Source organism: Anguilla rostrata, chromosome 12, assembly GCF_018555375.3.
Source record: "Anguilla rostrata isolate EN2019 chromosome 12, ASM1855537v3, whole genome shotgun sequence".
Classification (NCBI taxonomy): Eukaryota; Metazoa; Chordata; class Actinopteri; order Anguilliformes; family Anguillidae; genus Anguilla; species Anguilla rostrata.
The window spans coordinates 7,340,584-7,365,127 of NC_057944.1; the positions used below are offsets into that span (position 1 = coordinate 7,340,584).

Genomic DNA, 24,544 nt, shown 5'->3' on the forward strand with positions numbered 1-24,544 from the left:
CAGAGCTTCAAACAGGAAGGAAACGTCCGTTTCACACACAGCTTCAAACAGGAAGGAAATGCCTCTTTCTAAACAGGTCTTAAAACAGGAAGTGAACGTCTCCATCTCTCACACAGAGCTTCAAACAGGAAGGAAACGTCCGTCTCACACACAGCTTCAAACAGGAAGGAAACATCAGTTTCACACACAGCTTCAAACAGGAAGGAAACGTCTCTTTCTAAACAGGTCTTAAAACAGGAAGTGAACGTCTCCATCTCTCACACAGAGCTTCAAACAGGAAGGAAACATCAGTTTCACACACAGCTTCAAACAGGAAGGAATCGTCTGTCTCACACAGAGCTTCAAACAGGAAGGAACTATCTGTTTTAAAGGTACCAGCGGCAGAACTTCTCGTTAGTGGCCAAATGTCCGAGGATTCTAAAATCCAGAGAGACAAGGTGTTTGCAGGCTGCCCCTACATCACAACCACCCCCTCCCCCCCTCCCCCCCCAGTATCAAACCCTGCAGCCACTACCTGAGGGTTTAGGGTTTAGGGGCGGTGAGTAAAAGCAGGCTTACGGAGTTAGCTGGATAACAGCACTGAGTAAAACCCAGAACACTCCCAAATCTGGAACATGGACTGAAGTAGAAAGAGCTGTTCCGGGTTTTACTCAGCGCAGTCATCCAGCAAACTAGTCGCGGGTCCAAAGCTGCAGGCAAAAACTGCAGGTGCTAACCAGAGACCTGATGTCACTGTAAGGTCACATTTAAACCTGCAGCAGGACCACACTGATACAGGCCAGACGGTGCCTGACTGCATCAGGTAGTGAAAGGACATCTCTACGGAGGTGAAAAAGCCCAGGGTCAGAAAGTAAAAGTTCACCCCCCCGCGCAGCTCCACCCCGGTAGCAGAGCCGGAAGCCTGTTGCCCTCCTGCACCAGTCCAGGGCCCCTTCCCCCAGTGCACCATGGGTAATCAGGCTGATGGATCAGAAGATGTGCTGGATGCGTGTCTGTAGCCTGGTGGTTAGGCAGGAGGCCAGCACGACGTTATTTACCTTTGAGCAAGAACAAATTACCCAGCAACAAAGAGAGTCTGCCTCTGGAAATGTCACTGACAATACAGCGCACACACACATACACACACGTGTACACACACACACACACACACACATACAGACATGTGTACACGCACACGTGCGCGCACGCGCACACGCACACACACACATACAGACATGTGTACACTCACACGTGCGCGCACACACACACGTGCAGGCACACACACACAAATCACTTTAACACATACGCACTCATTCACAGATCAGCCTAACAGACACACACAACAGAATCACTCAATTAAACACAGACACATACATGCACACACACATGCACACACACACACACAGACACACCTACACACACACACGCACACACACGCACCCACAGACACACCTACACACACACACACACACACACATGCACACACACATGCACACACAGACACACATACACTGAGGCAGCCCTTCTGATGCAGGGTAGAAGGCAACAGTTTGATCACACAGAAGGAGCTGAGGACAGAGGAAACTGAAATCTCCCCACTGGCTCTGTAGCCCCCCAGGTGCCCCATATCACACCCCCCCAGCCCACAGCCCACCGCCCTCCTCCGCACCCCCTTCTGACCTCCCCTCCCCCCAGCTCCCTCTCATCCCCGCGGCGATGCGATCGCTGCCAGCCAGTCCGAGCGCAGGAGGCGACGGGGACGCGGGTAAAAATACCTGTGGGCCTCCCCCCAAAGGGAGCACAGGCCAGCACATCGCACGCCTGCGCACCGAACCCACTGCGTCAGTCACACCTTTCGCACCCCTCCACCTCTCCTGTGGCTGGCCAGCGCCTGAGGAGAGCAGCCAGGTGCTCCTGAGAGCAGTGTGGATTAAACAGCCCACGCCAGCGCCACACACTGGCTGCATTAAACACCTGCGCCCCCGCCACAGAGGGGAGGGCTGCTAAAGAGAGGCGGCAAACAAGCAAACAAGCAAACAAACAGACAAACAAACAAACAAACAGACAAACAAACAAACAAACAAACAGACAAACAAACAAACAAACAAACAGACAAACAAACAAACAAACAAACAAACAGACAAACAAAGACTGGGAGGTTATAATGTGAGGGGGGGGGGTCTGATGCTGAGAGGAAGGCTCAGGCTTTCCCTCCTACTATCTCCTGCTCCTCCTGGTTCTCCTGTTGTCTCCTAATCTCTCCTACTCTCTCCTGCTCCTCCTGGTTCTCCTGTTGTCTCCTAATCTCTCCTACTCTCTCCTGCACCTCCTGTTCTCCTGTTGTCTCCTAATCTGTCCTACTCTCTCCTGCTCCTCCTGGTTCTCCTGTTGTCTCCTAATCTCTCCTACTATCTCCTGCTCCTCCTGGTTCTCCTGTTGTCTCCTAATCTCTCCTACTCTCTCCTACACCTCCTGTTCTCTACTACTCTCCCCTGCTCCTCCTCTTCTCTCGTACCCCACCTGTTCTTCCTGCTCTAGCCTGTTCCTGCCTGCTCCTCCTGTTCCTCCTGCTCTCTCCTGTTCCTCCTGCTCCTCCTGTTCTGTCCTACCTGCTCCTACTCTCTCCTGCACCTCCTGTTCTCTCCTACTTTCCCCTGCTCCTCCTCTTCTCTCCTACTCCACCTGTTCCTCCTGCTCTCTCCTGTTCTGTCCTACCTGCTCCTACTCTACCCTGCTCCTCCTGTTATTTCCTGCTTCTCCTGCTCCTCCTTTTCTCTCCAACTCCTACTGTTGACTCCTACTCTCTCTTGCTCCTCCTGTTCTGTCCTACTCTCTCCTGTTCCTCCTGCTCTCACCTGTTCCTCCTATTCTCTCTTGTTCCTCCTGCTCTCTCCTGCTCCTCCTGTTCCCTCCTGCTCTCCCCTGTTCCTCCTGCTCTCCCCTGCTCCACCTGTTCCCTCCTGTTCCTCCCATTCCCGCCTGCTCTCTCCTGCTTGCAGAGCTCCCTGCTCCCAGCTCCCTGCTGCAGTATTAATGCTGAATTGATGCAATTTAACTTCTTAGGTAGCTGCTGATGCTTTCAGTTGCCAGGCAACGCGAAGGTGGCTGACAAGAGCTTAAAGAGGCAGGAGCCTCAAACTGAACTCCCCCCGACCACAGAACAGAGACACCGTGAGCATAATCACCACTGCCTCTCAACACCTCTACTGGCCAAATAAACCAAATTCCTGCTTTTAACCGGCTAATGGGTGCTTGTCAACATGTTGCATGAGATCAGATGCACAGGAAGCCCTCGAGCTGGCAGTCTCACAGGACTCACGGTGATCCTTCTCCCGTCGAAAGAGCAGCACGAGCAGCACGAGCAGCGCACAGCCCCCCCCCCCCCCCCGAATCACAGCTACTCGGAGAGCGGTTTGCACAATCAGCAACAGGCTCAGAGGGAACGGAGCGAGTTTGCAGGAGGCAAACAGAGAGCGGACTTCCTGGCGCAGGGAGAGCCGCCGCTTTGTCCACAGCCTGTGGGCGTGGCTTCCCCCGGGTCAGCTCTGGGCTGTCCTGAGTGACAGGAGCCAGGAGCCCAGGCTAAACGCTGCAGTGTGCCTGCGTTTCAGGTCATGTGACTTACCTTTCCTCTCAGCCTCTCAGGCAGTAGAGACCGAGGGCAACAGACTGACGCTTGTTGCTTTTTACTAAAAGAAGTCACCCACATCTCCCCTGCCCCCCCTCACCCACATCTCCCTTGCCCCCCCTCACCCTTATCTCTGTTGCCCCACCTCACCCCCATCTCTACTGCCCCCCCCCCCCCTCACTCCTATCCCTCCTGTCTCCCTCACCCCTATCTCTCCAAGCTCTGCTGTCCCGCTCTTGGCTTTGGTTCTATGTCATTTTACAGTGAGCTACAGGCAAACCCAAACACTTAAAATGAAGCTGCGGGTATATATCTGGCAGGGCCAGGAGTCTGAGCACGTTGGGCAGGGGAAGGGGGGGAGAGAGAGAGACAAGAGGAGGGGGGAAGATGCTAAACCAGAAAGGACTAAACTAATGAACCCGAGCTATTTTCATCCCAACTCAACTGGCAGTGCTTTAATCAGTCTCTCCCTAATTGCATTCTTTAAGATCTCAGCACAGGCTGTGTGTCTTCCCTGTCCCTGGGCCGATTTTAGCACCCGGAGTCTCGACGCAAGGCAGAGCGCTGGGCCACCGTTCAAACACACCGCATACCCTGCAAATCTATGACAACCGGAGCCCACATCTGCCACGCGAGCATCGCCGTCGTCCTGCCCGGCCTCCAGACATGTCCATTTACCTGTTGCTCTTTTGTAGAAAGAAAATCAAACAAATCGATTTTTGTTTATTACCTTTTTTCATATGGAAATGAATCACCCAGCAGAGTGTGAAAACCTGGATTATATTACCAAAAAAAGATGTCTCTATTTCTGGTTGCAAACTTTTGCTGTGAAAACAAGAGACATATTGCTCTCTCCAGGGAAAAATTAAACGCCGTTTATAGAGTAGAGTACTCAGGGGTGCTGTTCTGAAACAACACTCTCAACTGATTTACTACAATAATCACACCGATTATGCACAGCAATTAACCGCTCCAAGCCATCTACAATGCTTTGCCGTATGTAGGCGTTCTTTCATTCTGGAGAGCCCCGAATAAAATGCAGCTATATATTCAAGAGCCTCCCGTTCACGCAACATGTCATCTGAAGGTCCATAGGCTCAAAACAAATAGGACTGAGATTTTCTATGCTTCATTTCCCCTCGCAACACCGTGGTCATAAAAAGCAGTTGCGTGTTATCCAACACGTTTTCCATTTCTGGATTTGGTCTGTTTAAACAGAAAGAGCTAGTTTCGATAGAAGGGCTGGTCAGAATTTTCTCAGTTGCCCGGCGACAGGGAGAATCTTTATCACCTGTTGTTCGACCTCGTGAATTATAACAGCAATACATGGTTTACCAGAGTTTCCTCGCGCGTAACACAGAACACTAAACTGTAAATTCCAAGCATTAAAAAACATTTGCATATTTCCTCTAGATATGAATGACGTATGCAGTCATTATTTCTTACCCATTCACAAATGTCGCACACAGAAGCAACTGTATTGGGGGGATCAATGGCGCATCTGTCGACGTCTCTGTTACCAGCCTTACGCCATTCTTACAGAAAAATTATACTACGTGCCACGATTTCCATGGGTAATATGTCAGCTTCAATAAACATATGGAAATGTGTTGTACTAATGGCCGCAGTACCCCCACCCAGATTCTCAGGTAAACTCGCAGTGCAACGTAAATAATCAAATGTGACGAATAGCTAGTACGACCATTATATCACACGTCGAGTAACAAACACGGCGTTGTGAAAGCTACAGATCCACGGAGGTATCGTGACCCTAACACAATTACCTGGATACTTGTTGGATTAAGCGGGCTGTGCGTACGCGCACTCCGGAGTGTCACGTTTTATAGCCCACTGTGGCTACGAGGAAACCCTGGGTTTAGCAGCTGACAGAGTGACACACTTCCTTCCTTATGGAGTTTAAACCACAGTCCCGTCAGGCAGGCGATTCAAGGCGAATGCACCTACCTCCCGTTTCACATTCCACAGCAATTTATCTTTAAATTCTTGGTCCGTGGTCGACCCCATGGCTCCGGCGTGCGCGCGGCGGCTGGAGCGGCGGTGTCGCACTGATCAAAGGTGAGTTCAAGCGACGGAGGTCTGCCTGTCAGTCTCGTTGTATTTCTACTTTCAACCCTTCCTACTCACACCAATATGTGTTCTGACAGCTGAGCGTTGACGCAGCTGTGTGCCAGATACGCGTATAGAGGAGCCATCTTCAGATCCCTCAGAATGACGCCACTAGAGCCGGATCCGCCTCCTTCCCATTGTCGATCAATGGGCTAAATCACTCCACGCGCCTCACGCTTGAAAGTATCTCGCCATTGACAGTCGCTTATTTTTAGCACACATCTTCTTGCGGGGGAAAAAAGCAATTTTGCAGTTTGCTGATGTTCTTCAATGCTTGTATGTGCATCAGAGTGCGCTCAACTGTTTTACACCGCCTTTGTTACACACAAACACGCCCAAGCTGCATGTTGACCGCTTACTCCCACAGGAACAGGACGCCGAAGCATGACAGATATGTCCGGAGCAGCGATTACGAGATGAAAGTGAAAATATTCTGCTCTGTGGGGTAGCCTAGTATGAGAAGCCCAGTAATATGCACAGTTAAGAATTATACACGCAAGTACATTTTCACAATGCGTTAATATTGTCCAAACGATTGAACACTGCCATGTATAATTCAGTAAACCAAGGGGGGCTTAAATGAGTATCCATCAAAAACAGGAATACCATATTATATATATATATATATATATATATATATACACACCATCTACTGATGTCCAATTTGTTTAATAGGGCCAAGAATATCGCTCATTTCCCCCAGTTCTAAACGTGGTGACAGTCTGCAGTAAAAATAAATTCATGTCGTCACATCAGCGTGATGCACTGACTTACCCTCAAGCTATTACCTTTTTTTCAGCGTGGGCCTCTCGTGCGCCGTCATGTGGCGCCGATGTGAATTTGCACAAAGTCCACAACGGCGGGATGGCATTTTAAATGAACCCGTCGCAACTGTACGAATCCGATGCGCAAACATAATGGAGAAGAAGCCGCGAGCGTTTTATTACAGTTTAATTTAAGCAAATGAAACATAAACAGAAGAAGGCAGCAATCTGTGGAATCTCTAAAGGTGGAACAATATTATTAACTCGTGTTCTCTCAATGCCCTAGCATCCTCCGTAAAATCTGATTATGGATAAATCGTTCAGTTCCACCCGAAACAACGGTTCATTAAAAAAAAAAAAAAAGAAAAAAAAAAAAAGCTGTAACTACAAACACAATAAACCACACTGCAGCAACTTATTTTATAGACTCTTTAATATTTAAAAGAGCAGGAAAAGGCACACAGATACAAAACAGATATAAATATTTCATATTACAGGCGCGCGGCACTTCATAGCATTTTAGAATGAAATAAAATTGTGATTTTTTTTAATGAGGTTTAATATTGTTTTATAAAAATAAAATGAAACCTTAAAGGTATATACCATTCACAAACACACAGCATCAACATTCATTGTCAAAACCAATGGTGTACAAGACCGACGCATTTTCTTCAATGTCTCGCGTACGTCTTCTTGGTCAGATTCTTTACTCGCCGTCAGGGCCACACAGAAAAGTGCTCAAGGATACTTCGGGAACGTGCGTCAATAGGCGAAACCCTTTCCCGCTCCCCCATCGCCCTCACCGCCTCATTACATCACACAAAATCTTGTGGCGCGGCGACAGCCAATCTCCTCACGGTATGCAAAACTCCTCCTTCCTGCGGGGTAACTGCGACTGATTGACAGTTCCCTTGCGATAGTGGTTACCGATTGGACAGGAGTATAGGACTCATGATTGGTTCATGCAATTAATTACGGAAGCTAGAACTTAAATGAAGTAGGTGACTGGTGACTGACGAAGGTCTGTCTTAGGCCACAGACCTTGTGTAAAAAAAAATCAAAGGAGCATGATTTCCAGGACAATCCGACTCACTGATGCTTTAAGCCCCGCACACAAGAAAACCGTAGAGAAAGCAACCTTGATAAAAAAGCGATATTTGTTATGAGTAAAAGCAACAGTAACGTTAGTGTTCTTTAAATAAGTAAAATGAAGAAATGCGGGAAACGAAGGGGCGTGGCCATATACACACCGCTGAACCACAGAAAACACGGACAATGTTCAAATCTCAGAGCTCCTTATGTTCAGCTTTACAAAAGTGCTATAAAAAACAGTCTGATCATTTCATTTTCGAAGAAAAAGGACGTACAGCTAACAACAGCATTAAAAGTGACCAACAACGACTCAGACATCACGTTTCTGTGTTGTTTTTTAGGTTTAAAAAAAAAAAAAAAAATTTCGTTACATGAAATCACTCCTGGTAGGGCAGGGACATGAATCGTGGCAACCCGCCGATTATACCCGCCCCACGCGTGGCGACACGCTGGCACAGCCCGAGCGGGCACGCCGCTGCCAACGCACACACAACAAAAAGCGGTACAGGCAGAGCCGCCAACTGTTAAGTAACGAAAGTTTTTGTCTGACTGCCGTCCAAAACTGGAGTGCCTCCGTCACGAAGCAGGATCGCTGGGGCCGGCTGCGTGACTGCAGCGAGCGAAGAGTAAAACCCGGAGCGGCTTTTTTAACCTTGGTCCGCATTCCAGATTTGGGAGCGCTCTGGGCTTTACGCGGTGATATCCTGCTTCGTGACTCAGGGCCCTGGTATTGGTGGGTGGGTGGGTGGGTGGGGTGGGGGGGAGGGGTTATCCAGAGGGCAAATAGCACATTTCCGGTCGCTTCCTTTATTTGTGTACCCTGGAATGAACTGAGCACGCTTGTCCGACGAACCCAAAAAACGCACGTTGGCTCGTTTGTCGGTGCGATCGCCTTGACGCCTTTAGTTTCGGTGAAATTTAACAGAGAAGAAAAAAAGAGAAAGAAAAAAGAAAAACGATGAGTCGGTAGCGCTGGTTGTGGGAGCGCACAGGGGGGTGGGGGGTGGGGGGGCGGAGCTCCCAGTCAGTGTCCCAGGGGCCGGTCGTCGTAGGTGCTGTACCTCTTGACGTGTATACGGCGCACGCGGTCTCTGTCCCGGTCCCGGTCTCGGTCCCGGTCCCGGTCCCCGCCCTCCTCCTCCTCGCTGTGGGAGCCGCAGTGGCGCCGCCGCGTGGCCTCCAGGAGGGAGTTATCCGGCACGGGCAGGGTCTCGTACAGCAGCGCGTTCAGCGTCTCCTCGTAGATACGCGCCTCCGGAAATTCCACCTGCGGGGGGGAGGGGGCAGGCGGAGATCAGACCGGCACTCCAACCTCAAACGTTGACCGCAAACACCGGAATCTTTGGATGCCCTCATCAGGAGGACATACATTCCGGACCTAAGCAGCATAATTCATAATTACATTACATTACAGGCATTTAGCAGACGCTCTTATCCAGAGCGACTTACACAACTTTTTACATAGCACTTTACATTGTATCCATTTATACAGCTGGATATATACTGAAGCAATACAGGTTAAGTACCTTGCTCAAGGGTACGACGGCAGTGTCCTTACCCGGGAATCGAACCTGCGACCTTTCGGTTACAAGCGCAGTTCCTTACCCACTGTGCCACACTCCGTCCTAATTGCAGGACAATATGCAGGACAGTAGCAGGACAATACGACCCCTTGCATTACCCAACCCCACTTTGATCTGCCTGGTCATCACAGCACACGAGAACACAAGTTCTCAACAGACCTGCCTGATTAAACCAAGCCGAATCAACATTTGGCATCCTGTTGGGATGAACCGTAAAACTGTTCCAGACGTCCCAAACGAGAGGATGACCAATACGGATTTTTCAAGGCCAGTACTGACACAGGCATTTAATTAAGCGAGCCAGGAAGCCGATCGGCCTACATTTTGCGTTTACGTATACATATGACCTCATTGAGAAGGCTGAAACTGCAAATTATGCATAAGCAATGAGAATTCCTTCCAAATACTGTACTTACTGTACTGCTATATATTCGACAAAATTTTACCTTCAGGTCAAACACTGCCTCCCGGTGGACAAATTAGGGTTGGAAAAAAAATGGTATACATAACGAATACCTGGAAGAAACCAGGCAACCAAGAATGTTTTAAAGAAATACCATATGCAATTAGCATATTGAATTTGGGTTAATAAAGGTATCATAGACAAAAAACAACTTACGCCTTTACTTTTTATACTGTATTCAGTATGTGCTATTTATTACAGGAGATGTGCAATACGAACCCGTGCTAAATGGTAGATGGACTGCATTTATATAGCGCTTTTATCCAAAGCGCTTCACAATTGATGCCTCGCATTCACCAGAGCAATTAGGGGTTGGGTGTCTTGCTCAGGGACACTTCGACACGCCCAGGGCGGGGAATCGAACCGGCAACCCTCCGACTGCCAGACAACCGCTCTTACCTCCTGAGCTGTGTCGCCCCTACGTACAGTATGGAATCTGGGACTTACGTGTCAGTGTTATGTAAATTTTAGCTTGCTATTCCAAGGTCTGAACACTGAATGAGATTCAGATGCGAGTGGCGATTGCTTATGCCTTGAATGTATGCACATTGCAACGTGAAGCCAAAAAAACAAATGTCCACCCAGTGTCGACGGTAAAGCGTTAGGTCTGAAGCATATGACCTCCCTGTCTGCCACGACGGAGAAAGGTTCTCGCGTGATCAGCCAGGAACGTAGGACGCCCCCGAAAGGGCGGGAAAAACGCGTGGTGGAGCAGGGGAGCCTGGGGGCGGAGCTCCTTCGTCAGGCAGCGCGAGGGAGGCCCATTTCAACCACCAGAGGGCGCGTGTGCGCAAAAAAGCGTACGATCAGACTCCCTTCCCGCCAAACGGAGGTCGGGAGAGGCAGGCTGAGGAGCCGAGCCGATTCATCTGCGGCACAGCGGCCTTCTGTACGGTCACAGAAATGACTTGCACACAAGGCTGCAGAATGATTCGATTCGATTCATTACGAACCAGACCTGGATCAAATATGTATTTGGTTCGGATTCAAATACTTTTCTGTGCTTTACTGATCTTGTCTGGTGTATTGGAACCAATGAAATACTCTTAAAAAAGCGCAAATGGTAAATGGACTGCATTTATATAGCGCTTTTATCCAAAGCGCTTTACAATTGATGCCTCTCATTCGCCAGAGCAGTTAGGGGTTAGGTGTCTTGCTCAAGGACACTTCGACACGCCCAGGGCGGGGTTTGAACCGGCAACCCTCCGACTGCCAGACAATCGGTCTTACCTCCTGAGCTATGTCGCCCCGCAAAAACCCAGCCTTCTGGTCATATTGGCAGACTCAATTACACCAGGCAAGATCAATGGAGCACAGAATAGTATTTGAATCTAAAACAAATATGTATTTGAACCAGGTCTGAATAAAACCGGCTCAGGCCTTCATCCGGTGGGCTAGGGGGTATATCAGGACGGTGCGGAACGCTCTCTCTGAGCGCGTGTGAAGGGGAGGGGGGAGAGGGGGGAGAGGGGGGGGTTTGTTTTTAGGCAGGGGCCCGACCTTGGTCTGCTTCTTCTCGGTGGCGTAGACGATGGAGGTGCAGCAGACCTCGGCCAGCTTGCGGCCCTGCCCGTAGAAGGACCAGCAGCAGATCTCGTCCCCGATCACGTCGCGGATGAAGAGCACGCGGCCGCTGTAGCTCAGGGACAGCTTGTCGAACAGCTCCATGTTCTTCAGCAGGTGGTCGTCCGAGTTGCTGTTCGGACGGGGGGGGGGGGGAGGGCAGCGTCGCCGACGGCAACATGTGAGAAAAACTCTAAACTGGTAAAGCTGTGCTGTTCAGCCAATGGCCTGCAGCGTATATCACCATAGATATTATCATCAGCTCCAAATGCATACTTACAGCTTAGCCTAGAACCCATGTACACATTTACCTGATGAAGAAGTGCTTGTGAGAGATTTACCTGTTACTGGAGTATTTATTACAGATTTGCCTGGTGTAGGAGTATTTGTTACAGATTTACCTGGTGTAAGATTGGTTGTTTGATTTACCTGGTGTAGGAGTATTTGTTACAGATTTACCTGGTGTAAGATTGGTTGTTTGATTTACCTAGTGTAGGAGCATTTGTTACTGATTTACCTAGTGTAGGAGCATTTGTTACTGATTTACCTAGTGTAGGAGCATTTGTTACTGATTTACCTGGTGTATGATTGATTGGTTGTTTAATTTACCTGGTGTAGGAGTATTTGTTACTCATTTACCTGGTGTAGGAGTATTTGTTGTTGCTTCTATTGTACAGCAGCTTAACCACTGGCTGGAAGACAGAGAACGAAGAAACATGATCAGCGACACAAAACTCGACAAAAACGCAGAAGTGATCACTATAAGAACAGTCTATTCAGAGTACAGTATTACTGTGTGTAGTTTACTATAAGAGCAGGTGTGTTTAGTATCACCTTGGTACAGGTCTGGATGAGTCTTTCCTCTTCCTTTGCAGAGGTGATAACTGGAATCATGCACAGTGCCTGCTCCTTGCTGTCCTGTTGTTCAAAGAATGCAGCCATTCAACAAACAATCACTCACAGAACAGGGTCATTCTACAATCACTCACAGAACAGTCATCCAACCAACAATCACTCCCAGAACACAATAATTCAACAATCACTCACAGAACTGAGACATTCAACAACAAAAAAATCACTCACAGAACAGTCATTCTGCAAACAATTACTCACAGAACACGGTCATTCAACAATCATTCAAAAAATGCAGTCATTCAACAAACAATCACTAACAGAAGGCAGTACTGTAATTCATCAGTCATTCACAGACTTCACACTTGCAGTCACTCATAGTGATGGAGTGCTTGTGGGGGAAATGCAACACAGCGACACAGTGTACACCTAAGCGACAAAGTCCTCATTTAACAATCATTCAAGTAGAAAACACCTGTTTTAAAATGCAGGGCCTCTAGTTAGCTCAACTCTCCAAGGCGCTGTTCTAGGATTGGCCCCACGCTCTCAGAATCCAGACAGAATCCAGACCGTGCCAGTTCCGACTGCTATCAATAGCATGCTGACTGCATCGCCCAGACCACTGCAGTGCGTACCTGTAGGGCGCTCTGACAGGTGGCCACCAGGCCCTGGATCAGGTAGTACTTGGCCTCGGCCAGCAGCTCCCGGATGCCCTGCCGGGTTTTGGGCAGCGTGACTGTGGAGTCCCGCAGGTAGGACAGGATGGAGCCGAAGTGCTTCCCACAGCGGTCGATCAGCACCCAGCCTGCAGGGGGGGGGGGAGAGCGCGCCGAATTAAAACCCCCCCACCGCAACACTGACCCCAACGCCTAACACCTAACCTTAACCCTTAACCCTCCTCTCTGCGGTCCCACTGAGCAAAGACCTTGCATTTCACTCTCATCCAAGATCCACATCTGCATCTAGATCTGCGGACCAGTGGTTCTCAACCCTGTTCCTGGAGATCTATCGTCCTGTAAGTTTTCATTTCAACCCTAACTTGACACATCCTGACTCTACCAATTAGCAGCTCGATGAGCTCTTTAGCTGTTGGACACCTTCAGCAGATCTCCAGCGACAGGGTTGGGAAAGACTTGTCTGGACATTTTGAGCAAACAAGCAATATTTCATATCAATTCATCTCTACCCAAAAAATATTAAAAAGCAACATACAGTTTATGTGTTTTATTATACCTTTGTCCCATCCACTCCCCTCCCCGCCCCTTACCTCCCCGTACATCCTCGAACCCGCCCTGCCCAGCTGCGCCCCTCCCCTCCCCCCCACCATCCCCTCCCCACCCCGCTCACCCTCCTTGTCGGTGAAGACCTCCATCCTGCCGCTGAACATGGCGCGGAGCATGGTGTCCTGTCCCCTCAGCACCTGCACCGTGGTGTAGTACAGCGTCCCGCCCACGTTCAGCCGCACGTACTTGCCGCCGAGCCCCGCCCCCAGCCCCAGCCCCGGCCCCGCCCCCTCTGCGCCGCGGGGGCCGCCGGCCTTGGCGCCGGGGTGGGCGTGGCCGGCGGGCGGGCTCGGCGGGCGCAGGCAGCTCTCCCCCGACATGCCCGCGTCCCGCCGCAGGTAGATCACCACCCTGCACACGGACGGCCTGATGTCCTCCGCCGTGGTGACTGTTACCAAGGGAACCACCACAGCCTCCTGGAGCCCGCCTCGCTCATACCTGTCGGGGGCGCAAAAACACCGCCGGGTTGTCACCGTGGTAACGTCCCGAGGACCACCGCCCTCGCGCCTCAGCCCCTCCCGGCCACACTTCTCCAAACTCAGGCTCTGCCTGCGCAAAGTCAAATCAAAAGCAGCAAGCGCCTCGTCCACTCAATCACGATAAGCAGCCATTTCCCATTCTGTAATTATGAGGGACGCAGACTGAAGACTCATCTCTTCAGGCTGCACCTCTCCCCACCCCTCCCTAGCCTATAGTTCAGCTCACTGTACCTAGCTAGGATAATTTGATTATGTTAGTGTATCTGGCAGGACTGTTTTTGTATGATTAGGTGTGATTCCAGTGCTAGTTTGTACTTGGTAGGATTCTTGCTTGCTGAACAAGCTTACTCTACAGGGTTGGAGTCCTGATCGATGTGGTCACTTCTGGCACTACGATCCTTACTTCACTCTAGTGTTTCTTTTGCACCTCTACATCATGAAACCTATGCACTTGTTGTACGTCGCTCTGGATAAGAGCGTCTGCTAAATGCCTATAATGTAATGTAATGAGGGGGAAGAACAGGCTGCATTTCCCTGGGAGTCCAGGGCCTTCTCCGCACTCTTATCTCAGCGGACTGCAGCCAGCTGTGCGCCAGGAGGACCGAACAGTCACAGGCCTGAGTAACTCCTGATCATCGAGGCCAAGCCCCCCAAGCACAAAGCACACAAAGAATGTTCCCAGCATGCAGCTTGGGGGCCATTCGGCCGCACTGGCCTTCCGCAGAGCCTCCAGAGCGACGGGGACCCCGTCACCATGGAGAGGAAACCCCGCCCACGGTTACCGCCTCCTCCGCTTCCGTTCACTCCGCTGGAATGCGGGACCGAGGGGGGCAGGCCGGTGCAGGAGGCGATGACTCAATTCAACCTCTTTTTTTTTCCCCAAAAAAAAAATCCTTGGCTTCATAAGCACCATGATTGTCACTTTAATAGTTACAGTTTCATTTATCCCATAACCACGCCTGTGGAATGCTTTCATAATGATAAAAAATGTTTGCAAGCACAACACGCTCGCTTTTTCAATGCCACAGGCGAGGAGACATTTTCAGTAGTGGAGTTGCCTCTGACGACGAGACAGTCCAAACAGCAACGGACATCGCGATTACCCTCTGGACAGCACATAGCATGGGAACATGCTCTAACATTGTTTTTGTTTTCATATAATGTCATTTATTAATTTATGGCTGCGTTCCAGACATTAAATCACACTGAACAAACCAAGCGGCCTTTTGCTCCAGAATTAAAGACTAAAATAGTGCTTGTTAACCCTAAATGGGGTTGCCTGGTAACAAGGCTGATGTCAATCAGATGTCATCATTTCCTCTGTTGGGAGCCAGTATGAGACAATGATTGTCACTGTATTTACAGTTAATTTATTTATTTATTTTTACCCAAAAGAAACCCAACAGCTCATATTGCTGGCATAATGTAACAAAATCTCTGTCTTGTCATGACTTGATGAGATATAACACATACTACGTGCATCATTTTAGTTAAGTTTAAAAACTACCGTCAGAATTGGCCAGGCTTAGTAGTGTTGTTAAGAAATTTAGCCACTAGACTAGATTGACCCTTTAAAAATCTGATGCAAATCAAGTAAATGCGAAGCCCTATTGTACCATTCAACTTATAGCTGGGAGGTCTAATTGGTGAAGCGTATGAATAATTAGAAATGTATTTGGTATGTGTTGACTTGGATTTGACAACGATAGGCGTCTGCTCCAGAGATAAAGAAAACTATTGACATGCACATTCATTACACATTTATAACGTCACAGCGGACAGGACCTTGTCATTAATAGTCTATATTTTGGTATCACTGTGGCTGCTCATGTGCATTCCATAATGGTATATACACCGATACTAAACGAGGATATACGTGAATAACTTACTAACTTCGCTATGATTACGAACGAAGACAGCAAAGATAGATAATGAGATTAGTCAGCTACCTATGCGACCACACTGAACTTATTGAGCTTCACAATCCGTAATTCATTTTGTTTTTTACCGATATGACAAGAATGTGATGTGACCTAATCGGTCGACGTAAAGGGTTATGGGAATGCAGAGATTATCTAAGCACTGACCTCCGCTAGTCTTTAAATGTCCGCGAAGATCTATCGTTATATTTGACTACAGTGTAAGTTAGTATGGTATGATTACATATATTATTAGTTAAGTAACATTAACTCGCTAAATAAAAAATGCACGTGAAAGGTCTGTCATTATGAATAAAAATTCACTCTGTATTGCTAGCTAGCAATGTCATTACTTGTCTGACATTTTACAAACTAATATGAAAGCTGAGCCAAACAAAGCTAGTCAATTATGCCGTTTTCGTTAGCCAGTTTGACTGAACATTACTAGCCAATGTGAATGAAAAACTACTAGCTAATGCTCCCAAACAAAGAAGGAAAGTGTCCAGAAGTTCTCCGTCCCACAGGAAATTCAAAGTTTTGCCATTACTAGTCGGGTACGAAGTTTATCAACTTTTAACGATCATACTGTTTGGTTGGTAGTTAATTCCGTCTACCTAGCAAGTTATTTATCGCTAAGCTGCCCGCGAGCTACCACCCACACTCCCACAGGCATAACGTTACTCACGTTTAGCAAGTAGATTTGTATAACTGAGCTCTCTAGAGTCTAGACTAACGTGCTCAGCTGGCTAAAGATACTAAAATTAATCAGAATGTCCAATACTTACCCACTGTACGAAGATGGCTCGCTTATAATTGACGTATCCGAAATTCTTCAGAACCATGCATATAGTTTACTTGCTAACAAACGCAATCTTAAAACTCAGACGTCATTACTTAACACGAAAGTAAACGCGCACAGAGATCAGCAGGAATTCGGGGTTTTGTAGTCCTTCTTGTTCGGGATTCAAAGCCTCCAGAAAGTTAACAAACTACAATTCCCACAAGACAACAACAAATTCTCACGTTAAGAACGCAAATAAGCTTGATTATATTGTGTAACGGCATGTTAACTGAAAAAGGTATGTGGACTATTATTAAAAAGGTGAACAGTTAAAAGAAATGAATTAGACTAAATAGGGTTACTCTTTCTGTTCCTGTGGGAATACCCCTCTACAGGTTTTGGTACAGCCTCACACAGGTTTCAACCATTTTCCTGAGAAAAAGGTTTAGTTCATTAACAAACATTCTTGGGCAGAAAATATATACATCGCTAAATTTTCTAAATATAGTGTGATCTATGAACAATCTACAAATAAACGTTTAGCATTTTTTTTAAAAGCAAGAGAATAACTAGCAGAATAATTTAACAATGAAATGGTGAGCACCCCATAATGGTTTCGCTGATGAAGGAGGGGAGCAGATTATAGTTTCCTTGGCAGCCACATAAACAGGAATCCGAGGAAGGACTGGAAGCAGTACCTGCAGATAATACTGGCATTTCACGATTTATTAGTTTAAGAAAGGTGGGTGAATACCTTATATACATGCTATTAACGTTACAGTAATGCCATAACCAGTTTACCGAATCAGCCATCCAGTTTGCTACGGTATGTCCTGTTAGCAAGATAGCTAATGTTACCTTGCCGGGAAAACTAGCAGATTTCCAGGTGTTTGGTGCCTCACCGGTCTCTGGTGCCACATCATTGTAACGGTAGCTGACTAGTTGGCTTTAGTTTTATCAGAGATATTGCAAACTATAGCCAGACAACGTCAGCGAACTGTTTTATATTATATTATTAGATTGTACTATCGTAGTATAATATTACTAGATAGATTGCCTAGCTATACCACAGTTGGTGAAGTCTATTAGTTTTGTGAAAATGGTCAGTGTTAGCTTGCTAACTTCGCAGTTAACATTAGATTGTCTAGTTAGCAATGGATTTGTTGCGAAATTGGCAAAATGTACTGCTCGACTGAACGTTTTGTATTTGTCATTGTACCGGTGCCACTGTCAAAGTTCCACGTGCAATATCCGTGACAGGGATTTTGAGCCCCATGAAAAGATCTCACATTGGCCCCACCACCCCAGATCACCCCATCCCTGCACAATTACAGTACGATCTTTTTGAGACTCATATTTGATATAAGCAGGGACGAAGTACTCAATAGTTCTCATAGTGAACAGGAAGTGTACACTGGGTATACAGATATTTAACGCTACAATAACTCGATATTCGGTGTGTTTCAGTTGATTTCCTAAACGCACTTCCCAGGGACCAGCCCTGTTGCCATGGCGAAAGATCCGCTCGCGGAGGCTTGTCTTCATTTTGATGAGCTCAACAAGCTGCGCGTGCTCGAGCCCGAGGTGGCCCAGAAGACCACTGAGCTGAAGGAGGAATGCAAAGAGTTTGTGGACAGTGAGTGCGGCTTGAGGCACCAAAATGGTCATACACCGTATTTCCAAAAGTATGTGGACACCTGAACATCACACCCATACTATATGAACATCTCATTCGAAAACCATTAATATGGAGTTGAACCCCCCCCTTGCTGCAGACCATTATTCCTCCTGCACCAAACTTTACAGTTCAGCCAAACACAGATTCGTATGTCAGACTGCCAGATAGTGAAGCATGATTCTTCACTCCGGAGAACGCATTTCTACTGCTCCAGAGTTGGAACTCTGTAGTGAGTGTTGCAGCTGAGGACAGATGATGTAATGCGCCACATGCTTCAGCACTCGGCAGTCCAATTCTGTGAGCTTGTGTGACCTGAGCTGTTGTTGCTCCTATACTTTTCCACTTCACAATAACAGCACTTACAGTTGACTTGGGCAGCTGTAGCAGGGGAGACATTTGACAAACTGACTTGTTAGAAAGGTGGCGTCCTATCACAGTGCCACATTGAAAGTCACTGAGCCGTTCAGTACAACCCGTTCTTCTGCCAATGTTTGTCAATGGTGATTGCATGGCTGTGTGCTTATGCTTAATTTTATGCACCTGTTAGCAATGGGTGTGGCTAAAGTAGCCGAAACCACAAATTTGAATGGGTGTCCACATACTTTTGGAAACCTTAGTGTATCAGGGACACCAAGCCAGGAAAACCCTGTATCACTTCAAGTATAGAAGTAAGTAAATTACCCACAGTTTAAATGCCACAGCTACCCCCGTATTTGCGTTGAGGGTGTTCACTTCAGTCCCGTTTTCGTTTTAATACATTTTAAGACGTTTACTTAGTGCCTGTGCCCCTGCTCTCGGTGACTTCTGTACTGCGTCGACAGAAATCGGGCAGTTCCAGAAGATTGTGGGCGACCTCATTGACCTGGTGGATGAGCTGGCGAAGGAGGCGGAGACCGAGAAAATGAAGGTAGGACCAGTGGCCTGCGCTCACACAGTGGGTGTGTCCCAATACTCGTATGTATCCTCCCTTCCCCCACTGCCACCTCGTCTCCTCGGTGCCCCAGAAACCGGTCTTTGTGTCCTCCCTCCCTCCAGTGTCCCACTATAGGCGAAGCAGCTTCAGACTAGTTTCCTCCCCTCCGTTCCTCCACATACTTCCAGGTGGGAGACGAGTGGTAGTGGGGGAGTGGAGGAAAGGAGGTGTGGAGTGCACAGTAATGGGACCCCCCCCCAACGAAACCAAAAAGGGACATGAACCCCTTCTGAGGGGCCACGCCCTGATTCAGGCTATCTGTGATAGGCTGAGCATATGTGTGGTGCCCTGCCGCCCCCCCCCCCCCCCCCAGGCTATAGGAGCGCGGAACCTGCTGAAATCCGTGGCAAAGCAGAGGGAGAGCCAGCAGCAGCAGCTCCAGGCTCTGATCACTGAGAAGAAGATGCAGCTGGAGAGGTCAGTCAGCCATTACAGAGCGACTAACACAACTTTTACATAGCAATTACACTGCATCCTTTTATATAGCAGGATACATACTGAATCAACGCAGGTTAAGTACCTTGCTCAAGGGTACAACAAATCAAACCTGGGACCTTTGGGTTACAAGACCAGTTCCTTACCCATTATAATGGGGCGACATAGCTCAGGAGGTAAGACCGATTGTCTGGCAGTCGGAGGGTTGCCGGTTCAAACCCCGCCCTGGGCATGTCGAAGTGTCCTTGAGCAAGACACCTAACCCCTAACCCCTAACTGCTCTGGCGAATGAGAGGCATCAATTGTAAAGCGCTTTGGATAAAAGCGCTATATAAATGCAGTCCATTTTACCATTTTTTTTTTTTTATATACTACACTGCCGCTCGGACAGTGTAGCCAAGCAACAACCTGTCTGTATCGGGCACTTGGACATGCATGACTGTCTGTGTGACTGCCTGTCTGTCTGTCATTCTTTCATTACCGGCAGGTACAGGATCGAGTACGACGCGCTGTCCAAGGTGGAGGCGGAGCAGAGCGAGTTCATCGATCAGTTCATTCTGCAGAAGTGATGAGGCGCTGTGCAGGGAGGCGGGACCTGCTTGCACAGGGGCGGAGCCTGTGGCACCTTTGGAGGTGGGCAGGGTACCGTGGGAACCACTCACCTGTCAATAAAAACAAGGGATGCAACACGAAGAGCTCCACCCCCAACAACTCTGAAAGAGCACCAGGAATATGGACTCCTTGAACAGTTCAAAGGTCACTTTTGCATCATCCACAGCATAAGCGCTTGCCTCTGAAAGCCATGAGGGGAGATGCTTATCGCTCTCTATGGGGTCTTTGAGAAATCTGCAAGACTGTGTTAGATCCTGTGCGTGTGGATGCATATCTTCTCCCACCAATAGTTAAATTAGAAAAATGGAGAAAAAAAATCTATTTATCTATGAAATAATTTGTGTTATTTATATACTATATTTATATTTTTACTCTGTATAGATAGCTTTTATTACATTTTCTATTTTGTAATGAAAGATACAGTAGTTGCATGGCGCTGTATATATTGATTGATCGATCATGTATCAGTATTTTAAATACCGATGCATGATTTTAAATATACTGAATATTTAACGTTCATGGGGTCATGCTGTATTCTCTAAGGACTTGAAGCAAGTTAGACTCCCATCTGGTCATGCTGGATTCCAGGTTTTTTTGTACATTTGCCAGTAGGACTATTAACCAAAGTCAGCCTCCTCCTTAATTTTTCTGGATTCATTTGATGTGTCGTCCGTTCCACTGTCTCTGAAGAGGATGCAAAATACATCCCAAATAAATTCTGACTATTTGTGTCACTAACATCTTAAAAAATCGAACATTTTACTCATCCTGTGGACAGCTGGTGCAGGAAATTAAATTGAGTTTACTTTTGTAGCCTTCCATGGTGTGCACAGCTGAACAGAGGGCAAAAGCATTTCTACTTGGATTAGCATGCACTGTGATGTATACTGTACCTCTGTTTCACTTACAGGAAACATTGACCAGTTCCCCATTTCAGAATAGACCTTTTTATGGTGGTGTGCGTGCATTTCCAAATATATTCAGCGCTCTCTAAAATTATTCACAGGCCTTGATGAAGCTGAGCAAAACAAAATGAGCCGAGACAAGTAATGTGCTATACCTCATGCTCAAAAAAGGGAAATCTGTATCCTTTTATAGTGAAACACTTGCGTGCCTTCGCACACACCACACACACGCACATATATTCTACAAATAAAAATTAAAAAACCCTTGGAGCTTATAGTTAAAAAAACACTAAAGGCATGCATTATATAAATGTGCATTTATCATACATACAAACACATCCACACACTCGCACACAAACGGATACATACACACACAAAGTACATAACCTATAAACAACGCAGACAAGAAAATTAACTACATAAATGTATTTCATAAAATAATACAAGAATCAACAACACTGTACATATAACAGATAATATGTATGGCAATATATGGAAAGAAATTCAGGACAGGTTAATTTCACACGAATATTTCACATTTTATTTTATTAAAAAACGTGGAAAACACACCAATGCCTGGTGTCATATTTCTACAGGTGGACCTGACTGTGTTGTACCTGTAAGTCTAAGCAATCTCTTACTGGTCCTGTGAGACTGTGCAAAAACCAAGGTCCCTTTCTTCTTAAATGAAATTTCTCTGAGGAGGACTGCTGATCTAAGATCATATTTCCCCTATCCATGTCCTAGGCTCACCCATTATGAGCTAAAATGTCAAACTGATCCCAGATCAGCAGTCCTACTGTGAGGTGCTTTATGAGCATGTGGGGCCAGGCCTAATGAGAGAAGGACTTTACTGGTACTGATTTCTCCACATTAAACCCTTAGGCTGCTTCAGTGCAGGATGTGTACACACATCCTCATAGGCCCTCAGCCCTGTGCCCTTCTAGAGCGGGACTTAGCAGCTTAGCTCAGAGGTGCCTTCTTATCCCTTCGAAGAGCAGCTTTTCTGGAATGTCTTTTTTAATTTTTATTATTCTAAGTCAGTGTTCTAGAACTCCATTGCCTTCAATTACCAGTAGTGATTGTTACATCATCAGAATGTTCCATTAGCAAAATTCTAATCATATATTTGTGATCTCACACCCAAAACGGGTAAAGGTTACTTGGTCCTTACTGGACCTTCTTGCTCTCCTTGGCCAGCGGGGCAGGATTGTACACCGGGCTAAACAGCATGGTGAAGAGGAGCATTAAGGGTACCAGCAGGTAGGGGGCATAGATGGTAATCAGTGTGAAGCGCTCTTCGAGGGTCTGGGGTCCCGGGTGGGGGGTAGCAGGGAACTCGTGGAACAGGACGTAGGAAAGGATGGGGATTAGGGTGGTGGCGACGTGGGCGGAGTAGATGATGGCGGGCGTTCTGATCCACCTGCAGCCACCTGAAAGAGGGAAGAGTGCACGGTCACTTCCTTCGGCGGTTGGAGGGGGCGGAGTCGAGTTTGAAGCCGCTTCGCTGGTCTCCTCCGGGAGGACACAGGGATCATATTCCTGGGCGCGGAGGAGACTAGGTGGCGGTGGAGGAAAGGAGGATACATTTTTGGAGCAGGCCTATTGGGACGCACCCCAGGATTGAGCAATCACAGCAGTAAATAGAAAAGTGCATCCAAATAAAGTATCAATCTTATCTGAACAGGGCCGGTGTGGGTGCAGTTTCTTGTTTTAGCCCAGCACTAAGACACCTGATTCCTCTAAAAGTCGCAATTGAAGACCAGTTTCACGAATCATTAATTTTTTTGTGCAAGGTAAACACTATATAATTGCTCCCATTTTTAATGTACTTCTCACTGCTTTGAAAAAACCTATCATGCACCTGTACAACGTTTGGAATACGCTACCATATCCATGGTAGCAAGTAATCGAATTGAATTTAACACGTGAGTGTAGCTTGTAAATACTGCTGTCAATCATCGTCTAGGCTTAATTAGAGGCAAATACTCACATCTTGCACTACTGGTGGCATAGACCGTATGAAAATAGACTGGTGTTCAAAATGGGACAATTGTTTGAGAAGGTGCTTGACGGAGAGACTATCGCGACCTCTAGCTGGCGGAGGACTGACCATGCGAGAACACGAGGGGGCTAACTGATGGCACTAACCATTCGCCTGGACCAAAGGTCGTTAATGCAAATGTTAATTGCTGTACGTCGGTAGTGGACCACTGACCTTTATAGAATGCGTATGTCGCAACAGGAAAGAACGGCATTTGCACCAGTGCCTCGCATAAAATGAATGACTTGAACCAAACCGGGGGCTCCAGCACCATCGGGTCCTTGAACTCAGCGGCATACCAGTGTAACAAATCTTTCAGCTGCGAGAAATGTAAGAGGTATTATCATACACGTCTGTCACCCACAGATTTGTGTAAATTATGCCAATAAAGAATAGATCAAGCGACGTAAATGCGTGCTCGTTGTTTTCATTATGAAGGCTATCACTTTAACATTGTTTGTTCGTTCCCAGGGTAACTTGCTACACTAGCCAAAAAAATATTACGCACAACACACAACTGAATTATACGGTCTATACTGAATTAACATTTGCTTTTATTCAGTGGAGACGAGCCCAACAGAAATGCTTATGTTGTTTTCAGTTTGTTAAAGTCACGCTACTTACGGGTTGCGGATAAACATGTTCCGGTAGCAATGCTTGGAGATCAATAAACAGCGTGATTGGGATATGTGAGGCAAAATAAAAGAAAAAGATAAGCTCCAAGATACGAGTGCACATTGTGAACGAAGTGGTCCTCGGGAAAGGAGGTAAGGTTCGGAAAGCGATCTTAGGCAATTGCGTTTCAGAGTCGAGAAACACTCAACAAAACCAGCCAATTCCGATTAGCCTTCGGTAGCATATAGTAGCAAACCGAGTTTCACGGACAGAGTAGGCATAAACAGGGCGTGCCATGGAATAGCGTGGTGTAGCCTTGCTCTCATTGGACTTCGGAGCACTCGTTTGATGAATTGAAGGCGGGTCCGGGGGAGGTGCATTTCTGACAACCTTTGGGATCAGGTGTATGTGAGTTATATGAGAAATATGAGTTAGTCTGATGACCATTGTGACCGTTTGCAGAAAGTAGTTTCCGCGACGCGGCGAGCAGTCGAGAAGACGTTGGTGTCGTAGGCCTATTTCAATAGTGGTAATTAATGTAACTTTAGCCGAGTATCGTCGCTTAGTACCCCACATTACGCAATCTGGTTGCGTGTTAAATCGTGAAAGCGAACCATATCAAGTTTTCGCGTAATTTAGCATGAGCAATCTTGGATTTTTAGAATTTGGCAGCCCTGATGTCACTATCTCACGCTCGCCTGCAAAAGCAACGTATTTGCCTTGGAGATACAAATATGAACAAGTTCAGTTGCAGTATAAGTGTATCTTC

General features: G+C 47.2%; 4 protein-coding genes across 6 annotated transcripts in view; 1 reads left to right on the plus strand and 3 right to left on the minus strand.

The window, feature by feature from the left end:
- The window catches only part of sgsm2 (small G protein signaling modulator 2), a 52,982-nt gene extending 46,837 nt beyond the window's left edge, over positions 1-6,145 (minus strand). Inside the window, exon 1 of the mRNA XM_064303257.1 lies at positions 5,573-6,145. Coding sequence (XP_064159327.1) covers positions 5,573-5,632 — 60 coding nt within the window. The 5' untranslated portion in view covers positions 5,633-6,145. The remainder of the gene's footprint in view (positions 1-5,572) is intronic.
- Positions 6,146-6,913: 768 nt separating this feature from the next.
- On the minus strand, positions 6,914-16,675 carry tnfaip1 (tumor necrosis factor, alpha-induced protein 1 (endothelial)). The gene is made up of 7 exons (XM_064302386.1): positions 16,518-16,675; positions 13,399-13,772; positions 12,687-12,856; positions 12,034-12,117; positions 11,839-11,891; positions 11,137-11,332; positions 6,914-8,857 (listed from the first exon to the last, which is right to left on the minus strand). Exons 2-7 carry the CDS (start codon positions 13,652-13,654, stop codon positions 8,615-8,617), a joined length of 1,002 nt encoding a protein of 333 aa, XP_064158456.1. The 5' UTR covers positions 13,655-13,772; positions 16,518-16,675; the 3' UTR covers positions 6,914-8,614.
- An 82-nt stretch (positions 16,676-16,757) lies between these two features.
- On the plus strand, positions 16,758-20,260 carry LOC135236174 (intraflagellar transport protein 20 homolog). 3 transcript variants are annotated; one of them, XM_064302393.1, is made up of 5 exons: positions 16,758-16,811; positions 17,981-18,149; positions 19,013-19,098; positions 19,478-19,581; positions 20,087-20,260. In XM_064302393.1, the coding sequence occupies exons 2-5, from the start codon at positions 18,023-18,025 to the stop codon at positions 20,166-20,168; spliced, it is 399 nt and encodes a 132-aa protein (XP_064158463.1). In that variant the 5' UTR covers positions 16,758-16,811; positions 17,981-18,022; the 3' UTR covers positions 20,169-20,260. The 3 variants fall into 3 exon arrangements, with proteins under 3 accessions (XP_064158463.1, XP_064158462.1, XP_064158460.1); XM_064302392.1 differs by lacking the exon at positions 16,758-16,811 and adding an exon at positions 16,903-17,339; XM_064302390.1 differs by lacking the exon at positions 16,758-16,811 and adding an exon at positions 16,908-17,255.
- Positions 20,261-21,634: 1,374 nt separating this feature from the next.
- On the minus strand, positions 21,635-24,084 carry tmem97 (transmembrane protein 97). Its single transcript, XM_064302389.1, has 3 exons — positions 23,785-24,084; positions 23,335-23,479; positions 21,635-22,549 (listed from the first exon to the last, which is right to left on the minus strand). Exons 1-3 carry the CDS (start codon positions 23,896-23,898, stop codon positions 22,287-22,289), a joined length of 522 nt encoding a protein of 173 aa, XP_064158459.1. The 5' UTR covers positions 23,899-24,084; the 3' UTR covers positions 21,635-22,286.
- Positions 24,085-24,544: the final 460 nt, after the last annotated feature.

Coding starts and splice junctions, on each gene's coding strand:
- tnfaip1 (XM_064302386.1), bottom strand. CDS start 13,654: ATGTCGGGGGAGAGCTGCCTGCGCCCGCCGAGCCCGCCCGCCGGCCAC. Junction 12,118..12,686: donor CCTGTCAGAGCGCCCTACAG/GTACGCACTGCA, acceptor TTTGAACAACAG/GACAGCAAGGAGCAGGCACT. Junction 11,892..12,033: donor TCATCCAGACCTGTACCAAG/GTGATACTAAAC, acceptor TCTGTCTTCCAG/CCAGTGGTTAAGCTGCTGTA.
- LOC135236174 (XM_064302393.1), top strand. CDS start 18,023: ATGGCGAAAGATCCGCTCGCGGAGGCTTGTCTTCATTTTGATGAGCTC. Junction 18,150..19,012: donor ATGCAAAGAGTTTGTGGACA/GTGAGTGCGGCT, acceptor CTGCGTCGACAG/AAATCGGGCAGTTCCAGAAG. Junction 19,582..20,086: donor AAGAAGATGCAGCTGGAGAG/GTCAGTCAGCCA, acceptor CATTACCGGCAG/GTACAGGATCGAGTACGACG.
- tmem97 (XM_064302389.1), bottom strand. CDS start 23,898: ATGTGCACTCGTATCTTGGAGCTTATCTTTTTCTTTTATTTTGCCTCA. Junction 23,480..23,784: donor AACATGTTTATCCGCAACCC/GTAAGTAGCGTG, acceptor CATTTCTCGCAG/CTGAAAGATTTGTTACACTG. Junction 22,550..23,334: donor GACATACGCATTCTATAAAG/GTCAGTGGTCCA, acceptor TCCCTCTTTCAG/GTGGCTGCAGGTGGATCAGA.